The following is a 19,723-nucleotide window of genomic DNA, read 5'->3' on the forward strand; positions in this document are numbered from 1 at the left end:
ATATATATGCTTACACTTCCTTGTTTCTCATCATATATATGTTTACATATTATATAATCTTTTTGTGTGATGCTTGTGTATATTGTTATGACAAAATTAAATAAATAAATAAAATAAATAAAGTATGATAGTGAGCCAAAGTAGAAGTATGAGAGGAAATTGCACACTTTTTAGCTATTTTTAACTGATTTGATATAAATGGGTATGTTTTCTTTCTATGTCACTTGCTACCAATGGAAATAGATCAATATTTCTGTTGATAATATTGGATAATCTGACTTTATTCAGATACTTTGGATCACCATTTCTATACTCTGAACCACTAGCGATCTTGTTTGGGATCTATAATATATCCCACAATTCCTTTAAAAATTCCTTTAATAGGAAACTAATAGTTTCCTATTAAAGACTTAACTATTCTTATTCTCCTAGGCTTTGGGGCAAGGGTGTGTGTGTGTGTGTGTGTGTGTGTGTGTGTGTTGTGTCTTTGCTTGCTTTAAGTTGCTTGTGGTCCCTTGTTTTTTGTGGGGTTTTTTTTGTTACTTGTTAATAGTAAACTGTCCAGAATTGTCATCTAGCAGTCTTTAAATTGTCCAAATATAATAAAATCAACAGCCAAGAAGCACAGCCTGAAATAAGAGGCTGGGGGTGGGGGTGGGGATGGGGGCGATCAGCTGTGGCGCGCTTTTTATTTTACTTTTAAAAGCATTTTTTTACAACCTATTCGGCCGACCAGGTTGTAAAAAAAAAATGCTTTTAAAAGTAAAAAAAAAAAGCTCTGACGATCACACGGCTCAGCTGTGATCATCAGAGCCTTTTTTTTTAACCTTTTAAAAGCATTTTTTAAAAGAAGCGGCAAGGAGGGAAATGGGAGACTGGGCATTGGGTGGGCATGGGTGGGTGGGCCAGGGATTTTTGCTACCAGTTCTCTGAACCACCAGATCAGTAGATTTGGTCTGAACCGGGAGCATTTCACCCCTGGGTTAAACACCACTGAACAGAATTAGACTTAGGACTTGATAAAACAAGCATAGTAATTGCATTATTAGTTTTCCCGATATAAACATGGTGCAGAAGTATATAAAAAGTAAAATTTATCAAGGATGATAAGGTAAGGGCATGAATGATGAAGAATATTCAGGACCCTACAGTGCTTCCCAAGGAGAAAAAAGCAGTGCAGATACTCAAACAATTCAGAAAATTCAATGAAAATACAATTAACTTTAAATGTTGAACTATCAGGAAACGGAAACTCGCTATTCATGTAATAGACTGTTTTTAAAGTGGATTTTTAAGGGTTTAAAGTGGTATTATTATTATTATTGTAATACCTTAAAAAACCACTTTAAACTTTTAAAACCCACTTTAAAAACAATCTATTACATGAATAACAAGCAAAAGGAGAACCTGTATGTATGCGGGAAATATAGTTGTAGGGTATTAAGAAAAAAAGGAAAGATTATTTGGAATGGCACAGCCAAGAAAAAAATTCAAGTCAAAGGCAATTAACTATAAAGGCACAAGAATAAAGGTGAGAAAATGAGAAGAATTTTCAGCTGCAATCTTATTTCCCCAAAAGCCTCTTTTATATCTCTTGGAAATCCGGAAAGAAATTAGAATGTTGACTGTGGTTTGGGTAAATGGGAGCTATACTTCCACTATACACCCAGGAAAGCCATGGGTATCCACTGGAGAAGCAGATAGGGAGAATAGAATTGAAATTCTCTCCTTGTCAGTTATTTTTGTATTTGGATCTTTTATTTTATTCATTCATTCATTCATTCTATTCATTCATTTATTCATTCATTCATTCAATCAATCAATCAATCAATCAATCAAACAAACAAACAAACAAACAATCCAACTGATAATCTCACATTTGTGATTCTGATTTGGTCCTAGGATTAAATTCAACGAAATAACACAACCAATAAATAAAATTTTAAAAAATCACTAAAAACACAGTAGACCCCTTTGTTCCCCCACTAAGCTCTTCAAATGTAACTACTTGGAGGGATGTGGGTTTGTGTACTTCTTTAGGAAGTGTTGCTTCAGCTTAATAGCTGTGCGATTCTTTTCATGAACCTGTTGTTCTTTCATATATTCTGTGGCACATCTTGCATACTAGCTATTCCCTGACAATGGGATTGGAAGAAAATAAGGGGAAGGAGAGAGGCCATTTCCTGTGGTCCAATGTGTTTAGATACCAGAGTTACATAGAAAATATTAGAACATTTAACAAGCAAATTTTTCACAGTGGAATAAACTGCCATGGAAAGTGACCAATTCTCCTTCATAAGGAGTTTTCAAAGCAAATTCAGGATGCTAAATTAAAACCTCCCGTGCCACATCATTTTCACTTCCCAATTGTCAGAAACAGTTTCAAACCAACTTGCAGTTGTTCTCACACTGCTGACCTTGAGAAGTCAGAAAATAGCAAAGAAGATCACTCGTTCACAAGCTCTGCCCTCTGGTGCTGTGGGTCCTGCTGTTAAAAACAATCGGTCAATTCCACTCCACCAAAAAGAGAAATGAAAACAACTGCTAGTAACCACCATTCATGTCCTTACTTTATGTTGTGTACATTTGTTTGGTCATGTGTAAAAGAATCTTGCCAGAACTGCTGCAAAATTGTCCAGCCACCATCAGAGAAGAAGGCAAAGGAATGTGAGACGGAGTTTCTTCCCAAAAGAATTGGACTGCCATGGACTTCATAGAGTTACGCCATTTAAACGAGTCTTCAAAGAAAATGCTAGTTTTGTTGCAATTTCAACTCCATTGTGGTGCAGCTGGAAATATATGTAAGTTGATAGTCACTGGAGAGAATCATACTTTGAAGCCTGAAGATATGTTTTCCAAACCTGATATGCCACACAATATCTTCACACCTAAAAACAATCCTAAAGCTATATCCAAAAATATGGTAATCAGTTTTTCACAAAACTTGAGGTGTTTGTCACTAAAAGAAATGTAAGAGAGAGAAACAGACAGGAAATCAGAGTGCTGGGCAGCAAAAGCAGTCCCTGTCTTTGATTACAGATGGTCATATCAATGAACCTTTTGATTTCAAGCCGTCTTCCCCATTTCCTATGATGGCCACCAAATTCTCTATTATTATAAGGACCATACATCATGGTTAAGCCTGAACTGAAGTCAAAATATTTCATATTCTAGCAATTCCAGCACACAATATTTCCTATTCCATGGTGAGTATGGAATGCATAGTGGAAACACTCTGAAGATATCCTGCTTAGCTGAAATTGGCTCCCATAAAGCTGCAGTACGTGGCTTTTTAACATCAGCATCAATTCTTGATGGTTGGAAGATTCCAAGATAACACTAGATGTAGCATATGCTGCTCTAAGAATGTGTGTAGTCATGCAATAGGATGGCCAAAATGACGATAGTAGAGGCTCTTGAAATCTTTTCATTCTTTCACGTTTCTCAGGAGGGAGCCTTATCTTGGCAAGGGACCAAAGAGGGCTTCATGTCTGGGAATCAACCCAAAGTTTAAGGGACAGTGTAACAAGGGACAGATCTTCTCATGGTTCCTCAACACTTCACTCAGATGTTTCACTTCATCTGTCAGCTTTCCAATCTCCTTTTTTAGAGAAGTATTCTCTTGTTCAAGGCACTCATATTCCTGAAATAATTGATAAAAATAAACAGATCAAGCATGCAAGCAAGAATCCATGATTTTTATTGTTTTTGCTAAACTATTCTTCGTGAAGTGCTTAAATTCTCAAAAGGAAATTTAAAAAATAACCAAAAAGACAATTAAAATGGTAGAATTATCTGAAAAATATGTTTACTTTGAAAAGTACATAGCTCCTAACTTATTTTCTTCCCAACCTGGTTTACCTACAACATTTTTCCCCAGAGGGTTTTTAGTGTATCTTAATTTTACCTACCTAAGGTATAGTTTATTTATACTGTGTTATTTAAAATATTTCTATAGGAAATTAGCATTAAACTAATACCTAAGTGGCAGTGTAGAGCAAAATCAAATAGAGTAAATCATACAGTGGATATTTTTTTCCAAGACAACCATTACTTTTAACATAATTTGTATAATAAACATTAATAAAATCAACAGAAGTCCTCTCAGAAGACTTCAGCCAAGATAAATGGCCGTGTGGGTCTGGATGGGAAGGAACAGGCTCCAGCTCAGCCCTTCCAAGACTGAGTGGCTGTGGATTCCGGCGTCCCGGTACAGTCAGCTTACGCCATCGCTGACTGTGGGGGGGGGGGGGAAATACTGACCCCCAGGGGAAGGGTGTGCAACTTAGGCGTTCTCCTGGACGATCGGCTGTCCTTAGAAGAACACTTGATGGCCGTCGCCAGGGGAGCATTTTATCAGGTTCACCTGATTCGCCAGTTGCGCCCCTTCCTTGATCGGGACTCCTTACACACGGTCACTCATGCCCTCGTCACTTCCCGCCTGGACTATTGCAATGCTCTCTACATGGGGCTCCCCTTGAAGAGCACCAGGAGGCTCCAGCTAGTCCAGAATGCGGCCGTGCAGGTGATAGAGGGGGCACCACATTGCTCCCATATAACACCCATCCTGCGCGGCCTGCACTGGCTGCCGGTAGCTTTTCGGGTGCAATTCAAGGTGCTGATTACCACCTTTAAAGCGCTCCATGGCTTAGGACCGGGGTATTTGCGAGACCGTCTTCTGCCACCGATTGCCACCCAACGACCTGTGCGCTCCCACAGAGCGGGCATCCTCAGGGTGCCGTCGACCAAACAATGTAGGTTGGCGGCCCCCAGGGAGAGGGCCTTCTCTGTGGCGGCACCAGCCCTATGGAACGAGTTACCTCCTGGGTTACGCCAACTACCTGACCTCCGGGCCTTCAAGCGTGAACTAAAGACTTTATTATTTCACCGAGTGGGACTAGCCTAAGAATGTATTTTAGCGAAATTTTAATGGGTTTTTAATCGGTCTTCGACCGTTTTAGTGATTCGGCCACTAAATATTTGTTTTTAAATTGTTTTTAAATAGTGTTTATTTATTATATTTATATCATAGTGTTATGTGTATTTTAATATTGGCTGTACACCGCCCTGAGTCCTTCGGGAGATGGTGCGGTATAAAAATGTAATTATAAATAAATAAATAAATAAATAAATAAATAAATAAATAAATGCTTTTATCTGTTCTCAGAAGTGGAACCATGTGGTTGGACAATCCAAAGAGGAGGAGCCTAGCTGGGAAAGTCCTTTATTGGTCAGAATCTAGAGAAGGAGCTCCCATAAAGGAAATCTCCCTTAATTATCTTTAGCATCCAATAAAGGGAATAGCTTAGGCTGTTCTTTTGAACTGCACTTATATCTTATCATTTTATCCGTGTAAACAAGGTGTGACAAATATGAGGTTTCTGATTTCATATTGCTTGCTGTAAAAGTTGCCATCCAATTGTACTTTTTAATTCAACAATGGTGGAAATCACAAAATATATGGAGAACAATTTTACAGATAATTAAATTAAGTTGGTTTTATTTACATCTCAACATAAATTACATTAAATCAGCTCAAATTCTGCTTTTGTTTTGTTCTATATATTTGGAGGGGGCTCTTGGCCATTACCTGGATTTCCCTGGGTTTTGTGCTGTACCATGAGCCTCATGTGAGTTGACTGAGACAGGTCTTTAGAATCTTTGAAAGGCTAGGAGAGTGGGGGTCCTCTTCCTGAACCCCACCAGTTGAAAATTTTTAATTGACAGGGGCCAGAACAAGCCTTCCTTACCTGAGTGAGGCGAAGTGATGTGATGGGAATGAAACAGTTCCTCAGGTAATGTGAAAAAAATTGCTTGGGTCCTGATGTAAACCACCAAGGGCAATTTGTAGAATTGAACACAGGCATTAAATATGATAATAAATAAAACCTCCATGTTTAGAGGCATTATGCTGTAGCTTTAAATGCCACAGCTGTAGGGCAAATTGGGAAGAAAAACTGGCTGTAGGTTTTAACTTGGAATGACCTAGCAGGCTTTTCTGATTTATTTCTGTGGGAACATAGCACTTAATCAGCTCTCAGCAGCACACAGGTGGTCACAGATCAAGCTGCAAAACTCAGGTATGCAAATTCTGAATGGCTATTTGACATTCTCAGTCCAAAACATTTGTGAATCCAATCATGAAGAAGGCTCTAAGAAGGCTGTTAATACATCATTCCAAAAGAAATGCAGCACAAAACAAAAGAGGGACACAGATGTCTTTTTTCTTTTAAAAGAAAACATGCACTAATTTACATGTAGGGATATATAGTTAAATGACAGTAATTTAAAGAGACAGGGGAAAGATTATGACCCATCATCCTCAGAGAAAGGACTATTTCTGTGAAAATCATCTTTTGGCCATCAAAAGTGGCTTTACTTCAATACTTGGTTGATGGGGGCATGGGTAGAGACCAAAAAAGTAGAAGGTAAATCCACTGGTTGAACACTGAACACTGGAAGTTTTGGATTAGCAAGGATCCCCAATTCCCAGTTCTTTAAGAAAAGCAGAACTAAATGTATCTCATAAATTATTCTGATAGAATGAAACAAACGTGAAGATGCAACAAACTCAGAATGGATATATTATGTTTTCAAGATGACAGCTCTTAGTGGAGTCCAACATCTCTTGCTGTTATTCTACTTTGTCCTAACTTATTTCTCTGATAAGCAAAATGACTGATGAACTGGAAGGAAAAGACAGAATTCCAAATCTTAGATATCATAGAAATGTTCCTTTGAGCTTTTGGAATGGTGGCAGGGGTCTGTAAGAAAGCCAATGAGACATTATAGGCCATGCCTGGAAACTTGATCATTCTGGTCTGCAGTTGTAAACATACAGTTTCTGAATAATCCATAGGTGGCTGAATTTGCTCAATCTTCTAATCCATAAAGAGTGGATTGCAAATCACAATGAAAGGATCTGCATGCCAGGATAAACCAAAGCGACACTCAAATTATTTGGAAACCCTAAAAAAGGACCAGATGAATAAAGCACTCTCAGAGCTTCTTCAATGAGCTCAGTTCTCTTGCATGGGAAGGATGGATCTTTGGCACCAGACTTCTAGCAAAGAGAGAAGTTACTTTTACAAGCATCAAATTTCCCCGTGCCTGTCTGATGTCAATTTCAACCAAGCTTGAATGAAAAGTCATATTTTGAGTTCCAGTAAAAGAAGGGAAAGCAAGTGGGACTCAGAAAAGAATTGTTTTACAAGGCAAATATGCATCAAGTGGCTAGTTTCCCCCTTGATTTGAATGTGGCTGAAACAGAAATGCACCAATGTCCTTAACAAAAAACACACACAAAACAAAACAAAACAAAAGCCATAGCTGTTCAGCCACCATGACCAATATATTCATTAACTGCCTTACTTCACACATGAAGTCACAAGAATGGATGAATAATGTGCTTTCTTCCATAGAAAGGACATGTTGGACTCTGGTCCATCACCCTTATTCATCATTTTACTCAGGTATATTCATAATTGCTCATATGAAAGCTTTGAAGCTTTGATAACAATCTCAATCTTGGCCAACACCCTTGCTATTCTACACTTAAGCTCTATTCTTTGAAAGCCAGCTTATAAGCATCAATTGTTCAATTGGAAAGGAGAACATGAAAAAATGTTGCAACCATTAAACATGGAAGAAAGTGGAGGTGGGGAGAGACTTTTTTAAAAAAAAAATCACAATAATATTACAAATTGCTTCTCCTGCCCAGTTGTCTGACAATCAGTTAGAACAAGACTGTTTGGAAGACGTTTCTGGGCATAATAAAATATTAGAATAAGATTCTAATATCCTGATTCTGTTTGCATAGTTTAGGTTTCTATCCTAAAAATGTTAAGCTGGTCTGGAGCAAAACACTAAACTGTATGAAGAAGAGGATAAAAAGGCACCCACAAATGGGACATTCCATATTAATAAGCTCTGAGCTGACAACTGACTTCAACATGCTGATGGCTAGATAGGGGCTCATCCACACAACCTCCTTGCCCTGAGTGCCAAAATGGCCTACTAACTGTTTGCTGAGGAAAGTGTGTATTAGATCAGGGGTCTCCAACCTTGGTCCCTTTAAGCCTGGTGGACTTCAACTCCCAGAGTTCCTCAGCCAGCTTTGGGGAATTCTGGGTATTGAAGTCCGCCAGGCTTAAAGTTGCCAAGATTGGAGACCCCTGTATTAGATCACATAGTTTTGAAGAAAAAGATTCATAAAATTGTAAGGTTGGAAGGGACCTACATGAACAACAGGAGACATGGTGGGAGTTTATAAAACTGTAAACCAGGGAGAGGGGGAGTTAAAAAAAAGAAGGTAAATGTTTCCTTTGTCCAATCATGTCTGACTCTATTGGATGGTGATCATCTCCATTTCTTAGTCGAGAAAGAGGGAAAGTAAAGAGAGAAAATAACCTGATTCTGATTCAGAGCATGATAAAACTCTACTTCTCAAAATTTACAGTGCGGGTAAATCCAGACAAATCTGTACTTTTTCATGAGCTATATCCTGTGAAATTCAGTGCCTCAGGCGTTTGTGACAATCAATAGCTTAAAAGGTAAAGGTAAAGGTTCCCCTCGCATATACATGCTAGTCGTTGCCGACTCTAGGGGGTGCTGCTCATCTCCGTTTCAAAGCAGAAGAGCCAGCGCTGTCCGAAGACGTCTCTCTGGTCATGTGGCCGCATGACTAAACGCCAAAGGCGCACGGAACGCTGTTACCTTCCCACCAAAGATGGTCCCTATTTTTTCTACTTGCATTTTTACGTGCTTTCAAAACTGCTAGGTTGGCAGAAGCTGGCACAAGTAACGGGAGCTCACTTCATTACACGGCAGCACTAGGGATTCAAACCGCTGAGCTGCCGACCTTTCGATCGACAAGCTCAACGTCCTAGCCCCTGAGCCACCGCGTCCCTGTATCAATAGCTTAATCATCATCAAAAAAGTGTTAATGGAGGAACAACATCTAAGTATGCATGCTCTGTGATTAGAAGCAGCGTACTGTCAATCACAGCATGTTATATGCAACCTGCAGGAGAAGGTGACTTCCTTTGTGATCTTTGCCTAAGCATCCGTATAGCTCAGCCTTTCCCAGACTTGGGTAACCAGATGTTGGTATAGGCCCTGAGACTCGATCCATCTAGAGCAGGGGTGTCAAATTGGTGGCCCGTGGGCCATAAGTATCATGCGCAGGCCATGTCCACCTCAGCTCACGAACGGGGGGTGGGGAAACATTGTGAAAAGGTTATGTGATGATGTGTTTGACATCCCTGATCTAAAGCAGGGTCTCCAACCTTGGTCCCTTTAAGACTTGTGGACTTCAACTCCCAGAGTCCCTCAGCCAGCAAAGCTAGCTGAGGAACTCTGGGAGTTGAAGTTCACAAGTCTTAAAGGGACCAAGGTTGGAGACCCCTGATCGAGAAAATGCTAACTTCGAAAGGCTGCCTTTAAAGCTAAAAACATTGTCACACAAACTTAGATCACTGCTCTGTTTTTAACAGAGGATGGCATTCCCTGGATCTGAAAAATGGGGTTTGGTCCATAAAAGCTTATTAAACCAAGAGGATCTGCATGAAGGTTAAAAAACAAATCTAGCTGCCAACTAAAGTCCCACCATTTTTATGTGTGTTGCATATGTGACACACATAAAGGAGGTGGCGCTTTGACACACACATACTCCTCCTCCCACTGTGGATGCCCCTAATTAAGGAACTAACACTCTCTTAATTCTTAAGGTGACCCCAGGACTTGTTTCGCATTTGATAATGATACTAATTGTTGATGCTAAAGAAGGCCAGTGCATCAGTCACCTCATGGAGTTTATCTGCTTTCTGAGTTTGTTTCTTTCGGCTTCTCTGAGCAGCGACTCTGTTCTTCTCTCTCCGTCTTACTCGTCTTTCATCATCATCATGGCTCTGGTCAATAAAATCAGAATATGCTTTTTTAGTTAATGACTTCCCTTCCCCCCCAAAAAAAATACTCAGCATCCAGAAAATCAAGGAAGCTATACTTTGACAAACACACCACTGACAATCTTGTGAGCCTTGATGACATATTCCAAGATGGATTGATATTGATATTTCCCTTGTATTGGAAATATCTGTAAAAGTAATTTACAGATAGTTTGTTGGTATATTGTTGTAAAGACTGGTTACAAGAACTCTTGTGCCTGTATCTGGTTCAGATAATATTTTGAGTGAAAGATAGCTAACTGTTGTGTCTGTGCCCCCCGAGCCGGGCCTCCTGCCAGAAAGTGACTTGGAGCTGGGCCTCCTGCCAGAAAGTGACTTGGGGGGAGGGCCTCCTGCCAGAAAGTGAGGGGGAAGGGCCATCAGGACTTACCTCGGGAGCACCGGCTTCCCTGGCTCAGCTCCAGGAGCCAGAGGCAGGCCAGGTGGAAGAGATAATGAGGCCTCCGTCCCCTGACTCTTTCCCCCCCCAGGCCACGCCTTCAGATCCAGCTGATGGCAATCAGGCTTGGTTGGACCCTAGGTTTCATAGGCAGGAAAGGAGGGAACAACAGAAGCAGGGGTGGGACAGGCCTAGGAAGTGCTGAGTCATGGAGCCACACCGCACAGGGTATAAAGGCAGTGAGAACTGCTGTGTCTCTTCGTAGCAGGCAAATCAACTGATTAACTAAAAGCTGAAGTTTGTTCCTGGGTGACTCATCGGCATCGAGGGAGATAACAGAGACACTTGGCATACGCTCGCTATTTTGCTGCCAGAGCTGTTAGTGCCGGCTAATTAAGCCATCACTCGGATGGCGAAGGGGGGACAGAATAAGTTTGCAAGAGTTCCTAGGAAGAGGATGCGAGTGAGCCAGAGTCTGCTGTCTTTTCCTTGGGAAATTTGAACTGTTGTTTTAAAAAATAAAACAGAAGGAAACCAGATCATCAAGGTTTTGGAATGTGTTAATCACACCTGGATCCTATCCTTCCCCCAAGAAAGATGGAAAATATGCACAAAGTCTTTTATTTTATCCTCTTCTGAGGTCAGCTGAGTTGAGTTAGTAGTGCTGCAATAACACAGCAGGCATAATTAACTCAGTTAAAGATGCAACAGCTTGCATTTGCTCAATGTTACATTTATTAATGTTATGAAGCTTAACATGCTGTGTGAAGTGAATCTTTTTGTTTAGAAATAGGCTAGTTCAATTCAGATTAAGAGCGTCATGTGAATGAAGCCAATGCAGTCTAATCTGTGATTACAAATGGTCAGTAAATTAAGCAATTGCTAAACAAGAACTACCTATAACAAAATAGTTCCATTATGCTTTTTTTATTGTTCTAGGAGCCCTTGTGTAGAAGCACTTGAAAGTTGAGTCTAGTACAACTAGAAAATATAAAATTACTTTTGAGTAAAAAGACACTGTCTACAAACATAGCTGTTTAGCTCACTTATTAATTAATTGGATTTACTTGCAGAAGGAGTGCATGTCCCAGCACTGTTCAATACCCTTTGCTGATCAAAGTTAATTTCATTAGAAGTAGCCATTGATATGACATTTAGGCACAGGTTCCATGAGTACAGTCCTTGTAGACATACCTTAAGAGGTCTCTCTCACTCACATACACACACACACATACAATTTTGAATCACAGGAAATCATGTTCGGCAGCTTTGTTGTATGGTTAGGGTTATGCAAGTTATGCAAGTGCAACAGAGAAGCATTCGGAGAGAGAACAGGAAAAAGAAATCAAGGACATATCCCTGCTCTTCCCAATTTCTTCTTTGCCTACCTCCTTCTCTCCCACTGTTGATAGGTTTCAAGCAAAGCAGATCCAATTGCCCGCCTGCCCCATTTCTCTTAAATAACGGTAGGGAAAGAAAAGTAAAGGGGAGATCAGTAGGCAGAGTAGTGATGCCAAAAGTGGTAGAATTGAAACCTTGGGGCCTTTTAAATGGGAGAGATAGAAAAAGGGAAGGAGGAAAAGGCATTTTGCTATCCAGTTTCTAACGCATAATCCCCGGAGCTTCTGGGGAAACAAATATTAGGGGAAACTGGGCTCAGAAAGGGTTTGGCATAATTAAATCTAAAATCATGAATCAAACACAAAATGTCTAGATCATATTTAGGGTAGCAGGTCAGACAAACAGCCATATGTACCGTAATGGGGTTTCTGCTCTAGTAAGATGGTAAATGTTTTGCATATCCAAAGGGAAATCCCCATTAGGTAGGTTGAACATTCCCAATTTAACTCAAGATTTTGCCCCGTTCATATATTCTTTTACCTCTCCTTGTTTCTCTGTTTCTTTTTAAAAAAGTTTTTTTAGTATGAAAAAGATGTCTAGGACATTTCAGTAAGACAAGATCCCTTCAAGAGACCACAATACCAGGTAGAAGAATCATTTTAATGTACCCTTGATGGAATAAAAGTTTTATATTTGTGATATGGATGGATGGAAAGATAAGCAAATTCTATATAGTATAGTGCAGAGGTGGGTTTCAGCAGGTTCTGACCACTTCTGGAGAACTGGTAGCAGAAATTTTGAGTAGTTCGGAGAACCGGTAGTAAAAATTCTGACTGGCCCCCGTCCCATCTATTCTCTGCCTCCCCAGTCCCAGCTGATCGGGAGGAAATGGGGATTTTTTCAGTAACCTTCCCCTGGATTGGAAAGGGAATGGAGATTTTGCAGTATCCTTCCCCTGCCATGCCCACCAAGCCACGCCCACCAAGCCTTGCAATGCCACACCCACCAAGCCACGCTCACAGAACCGATAGTAAAAAAATTTGAAACCCACCACTAGTATAGTGGTATTTAAAATATAGTGAATGACATGCAATTCTGGTTTCAGAAGCAGGCATGTGTGTTTACAATGTAGTTTGATAAAACTGAAGTTTGAATTAGCTATTGCTAATTGCTACATCCGATACACCAATATTCTTGTTCTATATAATACTTTTGTTTTGAAGTCTGGAAAACTCTCAGAGTTCACGTGTGGCCAGTTTACAGGTCTGATTTTAGTCCAACAAAATATCATCTTGCCTACATTGTATCTATGTCCTGTAAGAGCAATGCCACCATTTTTGTCTATATTTAAACTGCTTGTGGAATCCAATTTAAAAATATCTTGGGTTTGAGGAACCGACTTGACAAGCACAGGCAGGTACATTTTGATTTAAATCTAGAAATAGTATATGAGATAATATGCGTCTCAAATGCACTAAGACATCTCAAGTACCAACAAGCCTCCTTGTTTTATATTTAAGCAGGAAAAATCAAGGGTATAAGTACAGATTAGGTGAGACCTGGCTCAAAAACAGTAACTGTGAGAGGGACCTTGGCATCGCAATGGATGATCACTTGAATATGAGCCAGCAGTGTGCAACAGCAGCCAAAAAAGCTAATACAATCCTGGGTCGTATAAACAAAGGCATAGAATCAAGATCACGTGAAGTACTAGTACTGTTTTATAAAACCTAGTAAGACCACACCTGGAATACTGCAACCAATTTTAATCACCATACTACACAAAAGATGTTGAGACTTTGGAAAAAGTTCAGAGAAGAGCAAATAAGATGATCGAAGGCTTGGAGGCTAAAATATACAAAGAACGGCTGCAGGATTTGGGTTTGTCTAATCTAAAGAAAAGAAGAATTAGGGGTGACATGATAGCTGTATTCCAGTACTTGAGGGGCTGCCACAAAGAAGAAGGGGTCAAATTATTTTCCAAAGCACCAGAGGGCAGGACAAGAAACAATGGTTGGAAACTAATCAAAGAAGCAGCAACCTGAAATTAAGGAGAAACTTCCAAACAATGAGGACAATTAACCAGTGGAACAGCTTGCCTCCAGAAATTGTGAGCACTCCATCACTGGAGGTTTTTCAGAAGACTCTAGAGTCGACGGTCACTTATCTAAAATGGTATAGGTTCTTTTGCTTGAATGGGGGGGACTAGAAGACCACCAAGGTCCCTTCCAGCTCATTCTATTCTATTCTATATGCGTGTGATCTGCAGTGCCATGATGGCCACCTGAGAGGCTACCAGGGTGCTCAGAAATGCCCAAGACCCCAAAGCAAGAAGATATTACAAATAACGCTGGAGATATCACATGCAAGAACCATTGCCTTCCCAAACATGTAAGGACAAGTAGTTGCCAAGAAATAAATCTTGTAATCTACCAAATATTTGATAGATTCAATTGTTTAAAAATAAACAGTTTTAAAATGTTCCAAGGGAGCAATGGTTGAGGTAGGTGGAAATAAAATTCTTCTATGTAAGTTGGAATTCTTATTCTTATCTTAAGTATCTTAAATGACCTAACTCATCCTATAGTCGGCAATGCTGTGCAGTCTCCCTATCTCCTGATCTTTAGTATTGGCGGGGAGGCCCTCACCAATATCCTCTTTTTTTATATCAAGCAAGTGCAAGAGAGACAGAGAGTTTGGCTGGAAGTGGGAGACCATGAGTTCTAATCCTGTCTAAGAACACAAGGCACACAAATCAGCAGTGACTTTGGGCCAGTCCCTGTTCTTCTTTTTAAGAAGGAGGCAATGGCAAATCACTTCCATTTTTTTTTTAATTTGCAAAGGAAACTGTTGATTCAAAAGCACACACAAAAGTTCAAAAAATAACCAAATGCATTTAAAGAATATCTGCAGCACCATAAAGAATGAGAGAGAGAAAATGAGAAATTCCTTTTGCATAAGAAAACTCCTGAGAAATTGAATTTCGGCCTGGATTCAGTTACATGTTACATTCAGATGAGTTTCCACATCCCCCTGCAGGTACTTCCCAAATCATGAAGACTAGGAGTGAACCTAGCAATGTTACATCCTGTATTATCCTGACCCAATTCAGAGTGGACTGTGGCAATATGGAGAGTAAATAAATAATTAAACAAATCCTTAGCGTATTGCCCAACTGGGGAAGATGTGTCCTGGAAAGACTTTCTGTGCTAACATAATCCTGCAGGAAGCATGTGAGAAAGGCAAAAGTGGTGTGGGAAAGGCAAAAATGCAAAGCCACCATTTGACTTCATAAACGAATTGCTATGGGACACCACACAACTGCTGTACACAGCTCTGCAGCAGTAAATTTAATCAGTTAAGCTTACATTTAACACTTCAATCTATACTGTACAGCTTATCTATCTTTCATGAGCTGAAAATGCCACTTTTAGCTTTATGTTAGAGTAGGTAGCCTTAAAATAGATTAAGTCCATAAGCAATCAAAAGATCTCATAAAGACTATGATCATTTAAACTTATGGAACAGTAGGAGCCTCATGAAGGAAAAGGAAGATGGATCTGTGGTCCTGCTAGATCACTTTATTTCATCTTTGACTTCCTTCTACTCATCTCTCCCACTTCAACTTTGTTCACTACATGAAAGAACAAAGAACACCCATTTGTTATTGACACTGTAGTAAGTGTTATAATTTTTCTGGCTCAGGAGACACCCTCCCACCCTATTTTTTCCTTCCATATAAACATTTAGTCTTGCAGTTTCAGTATATTCAATATAGTGAATAAGCTTGTTAGCAACTTGCTATAAATTAGTATATGCGCTTAGTTCCACCACTCCCTTCTTCCAACAGGCCTCTGAAAGACATCCCTGCTGGTTAGTGGAATTCATTTTTTCTCAACTTTCAGTTGGGAATGATGGGAACTTGAATCCAACACATGTAACAGTGTGCTGGATTGGGTAGACTGGTACAGTTAGTCCTGAACTAATTGGACACATTCTAATAACAGCAGCTATTCTGTTCTTCACTGTTCAAAAGGGGCCTGGCTTTTGGGGATGCTACTTGCTGGATGACAGAGCTGGGGAATTGAAGATTAAGAATATCAAAACTCTGCTGGATCAGAAAAAGCCCTAGTCTGGAATGCCACAGAGACAGGCCTACCAAAGAACAGGAGAAGTAGAATCTGGGCATCTAGGTTTGGTCCCCCACTCTATCCTAACTCTCACATGTAGGTGAAGGCTAGCCTGGACACCCACCACTCACAAAATCATGTGGACAAATGTATGCATCTATACAACAAGATCAGTAGCTGCTGATGAAATCTTAATTGTTCAAAAACACCTTCCCTCCCAATTGCAGAATTATAACAACAAGAAAAAAAAAGTCATTTCAAGCTGTGGGAAGTTCCATCCTTTTCTCCCTTCTTCTGACTAGAAGTTCCTACCTCCTCCGTTTCTCGAAACAAGGCAAATTCTGGTAATAAGGAAGGGAAGAAGAGGAAATGTAGGGCATGCGGCACGATCCATAATTTTTACGCACGGCTTTTCTCTCCTTCTGGACTTTTGGGTCTTTCCGCTAACCCGAAACTTGCTTCTAAAAAAACGCCTTTTCCTCCGAAGAAATCTAGCACCCCCGTCTTTTCGAGGTGCCACCGATCCACTTCGATCCCCGCCGCTGCTCGCGTGCGACCGAGCGAGGTCCGGCGCATCCCAACGGCAGCGCCGAAAAAAATGCCTACCCCGCCAACGCCGAAAGAACGCCGGCTGGAAGTCGTGATTTGAAGAGCGCGATCCCAGCCAACTTCGGAATCGCGGAGGGAAGTTTCTCGGAGGCGCGTCTATCTGTCCAACTTTTCTATTCTCTCTTTCCCCACCATACACACACACACACACACACACACACACACACACACACACACACCGCCCCCCCCACCTCCCAGCTTCGGTTTACCTGCAGGGTCCCCTCGGACGAGGAACTTCGTTCCAAAATGCTTCCCGCGGCGGGGATTCCCTGAGACATCCTGGCCGAAGAGGAGCCTGGACGGCAGGTCAGGAGGCCAAAGGGCGCCTGAGGTCCCGGAGAAAACAGCGTAGACACAGCAAGCGCCGGGGGCGCGCCTGGGGACTGGACTCGCTGCGCCCGCCGCTGCCTAAGCGGAAAGCCCAAAGAGGGGCATCCCGGACGCGCGTGCTGCCCTCGGCGCTTCCCCGACACCTGCCTGCCTGCCTGCCTGCCTGCCTGCTTGCCGCTGCCGCCGCCGCGCCTCGCCTCGCCTCGCCTGCTTCCCCAGCTGCTCTTCTCTAAGTGAGCGCTCGGCGGCCGGGAAAACCAGGAGCCGCCGCTTTCGCCCTGCCCGGCGCCGCAGATCTGCTCAGTTCAAGTTCATGGAAATCACGTGGCGGCCCTTGAAACTTCAGGAGGGAACTGGCTGCAAGACCGGGAGGCGGCCTTTTTGGCTGAACCAGCCCGATGGGGAACTGAAAAGAGAGGGGCTTTTCCCTTCTTCCGCCCCGCTCGCGGGCTGTGGGCTTTGGGGTGGCTCTAGAGCCGGAATCCGCTCGGCTGATGATCGGGCAAGTCCAAAGCTTCTTGCTGAACCCTGGGAGCTGTTCGTTCTCTCGCCCGCCTTCTTTCCCCGTTTAAAAGGGCCGCGCTTGTAGGGTGTGTGTGTATGTGGGTGGTGGTGGTGAGAGATCTGGCTAAAGAGCTGTGCTTGCGGAGAACGGGAGGCGGAAACCGGGAGCAAATCCTGAAATAGCTTTTATAGGAAATCACCTCTAGCCTTTCCACTGTCAAATAAAGGGGGGAACCCTTGTTATACTTGAGCGTGGAAGTGGCCGGATGTCTGTGTCCTGCTGTCGGAATCTCACCTTTTCATGAAAAAGTACCACTCAAGGCAGCCTAGTCTGCATTTTAAAGAATGACCTGCACAAAATAAACTGCATTAGCTCTATTATTAGCTGTATGTCAGCTAATAATTTAGCTTAAAACCCTGAAATATTTAGCTTACAATTGATGCAAAAATTTTATTGGGAGCTATCTTTACTTCTGTAGAAAGTAAAATTGTAAATTAACCCTCTAAAGCAGGGGTCTCCATCCTTGGCGACTTTAAGACTTGAGGAATTCAAGGAGTTGAACCCCTGTTCTGAAGTATAAAATGAACTGGGAAGTGGAGAATTTTGATCATTGCTTATCTAATTAGGCCTATCTCCTTTCTTTCAGAAGCTCAAGATGAAGTCCCTATCACTCTCTTGCCCTTTCATCTCACTCCTCTCTACAGGATAAAGTTGAGTTGAGAGACAGTAACTATTCAGTTGTGGAAACTTCAAGCTTTGATCTCTGCAATTTAGTCCATCATTAACCAATACACTGATTTGCATTTTATTAGATGCACAAGCTTGCAGGTGAAATGCCTGATGGACACAACATGCTTTGAAAGGCATGAAACATGAAAAGGTGTCATAAAGAAAAAAAAATAGAAAAAAACCAGCTCATTTTGACTTGCTCAACTACCTCTGGAACCTTCAAAGGTTGCAGAGTTCTTAAGCTGCTTCTGAACCAAGCTCAAGAGTTGTTGGATATCCTAGAAGTACATTCAAATTCTACATAGAAAATTGCCTTGTGCAGTACTTTACTTTTGGAATTTATGCTGGCATGCAACAACTCTGCTGAATTTCAAACAGGTTTCAAACAACCCTACTTTAAAGGTATCAGAGACTGAACTGAGCAGCTTTGCATGCCCTGTGGATATACTGTGAAAAATACAGTTCATGTTGAGCTCAATTCCTGATTTCATGGGCCATGTAGTTTTCTTGGCAGAAATATGGAAGTGGTTTGTCACTGCCTCCTTCAAAGAAGTTTTGACTTTCTAATCCCACCCTACTGCCTCGACTCATATGCCTGTTTCTACCTAGGCTCTGTTCTTCCCAGACCGAGAAAAAAGGACCACTTCCACATTTAGTTAGAATAACTGAATTTTAAAATGTCACAACCGTGTTTTGTAAAACACAAAAGGCTTTTGCACTCATTTATAACCTTAAACTAGAAAAGCATGAATATATAAGACAACTGTGTTTTTTTAAAAAAAACTAAGCTGCAATGGATTTTGAGAGCAGAAAGGACTATTCTCCTTTGTCTTTTACATAATAGAGATCTAGGTTCTATTCATCATAGACTAGCACTGAGATAGACTTTTATGGGACACTTGATAATTAATTAATAATTAATAATTAATAATAATAATAATAACAGAGTTGGAAGGGACCTTGGAGGTCTTCTAGTCCAACCCCCTTCCCAGGCAGGAAACCTTACACCACTTCAGACAAATGGTGATACAACATCTTCTTAAAAATTTCCAGTGTTGGAGCATTCACAACTTCTAAAGGCAAGTTGTTCCATTCATTAATTGTTCCGACTGTTAGGAAATTTCTCCTTAGTTCTAATTTGCTTCTTTCCTTGATTAGTTTCCACCCATTGCTTCTTGTTCTGCCCTCAAGTGCTTTGGAGAATAGTTTGACTCCCTCTTCTTTGTGGCAAGCCCTGAGATATTGGAATACTGCTATCATGTCTCCCCTGATCCTTCTTTTCATTAAACTAGACATATCCAGTTCCTGCAACCGTTCTTCATACGTTTTATCCTCCAGTCCCCTAATCATCTTTGTTGCTCTTCTCTGCACTCTTTCTAGAGTCTCAACATCTTTTTTACATCGTGGCAACCAAAACTGAAAGAATTATTCCAAGTGTGGCCTTACCAAGGCATTATAAAGTGGTATTAACACTTCACGTGATCTTGATTCTATCCCTCTGTTTATGCAGCCCAGAACTGTGTTGGCTTTTTTGGCAGCTACTGCATACTGCTGGCTCATATCTAAATGGTTGTCCACCAGGACTCCAAGATCCCTCTCACAGTTACTACTATTGAGCAAGGTACCACATATATGGTACCTGTGCATTTTGGGTTTTTTGCCTAAATGTAGAACCTTACTTTTTTCACTGTTGAATTATCATTCCATGTTCTTAGTATCAATACCTTGGAGAGAA

General features: G+C 41.1%; 1 protein-coding gene across 1 annotated transcript; it reads right to left on the reverse strand.

Moving 5' to 3' along the window:
- Nucleotides 1–900: 900 nt before the first annotated feature.
- On the reverse strand, nucleotides 901–17,013 carry BATF3 (basic leucine zipper ATF-like transcription factor 3). The gene is made up of 3 exons (XM_058163788.1): nucleotides 16,634–17,013; nucleotides 9,804–9,908; nucleotides 901–3,643 (listed from the first exon to the last, which is right to left on the reverse strand). The coding sequence occupies exons 1-3, from the start codon at nucleotides 16,700–16,702 to the stop codon at nucleotides 3,458–3,460; spliced, it is 360 nt and encodes a 119-aa protein (XP_058019771.1). The 5' UTR covers nucleotides 16,703–17,013; the 3' UTR covers nucleotides 901–3,457.
- Between the last annotated feature and the right edge of the window lie 2,710 nt (nucleotides 17,014–19,723).

Source organism: Ahaetulla prasina, chromosome 1, assembly GCF_028640845.1.
Source record: "Ahaetulla prasina isolate Xishuangbanna chromosome 1, ASM2864084v1, whole genome shotgun sequence".
Lineage (NCBI taxonomy): Eukaryota > Metazoa > Chordata > Lepidosauria > Squamata > Colubridae > Ahaetulla > Ahaetulla prasina.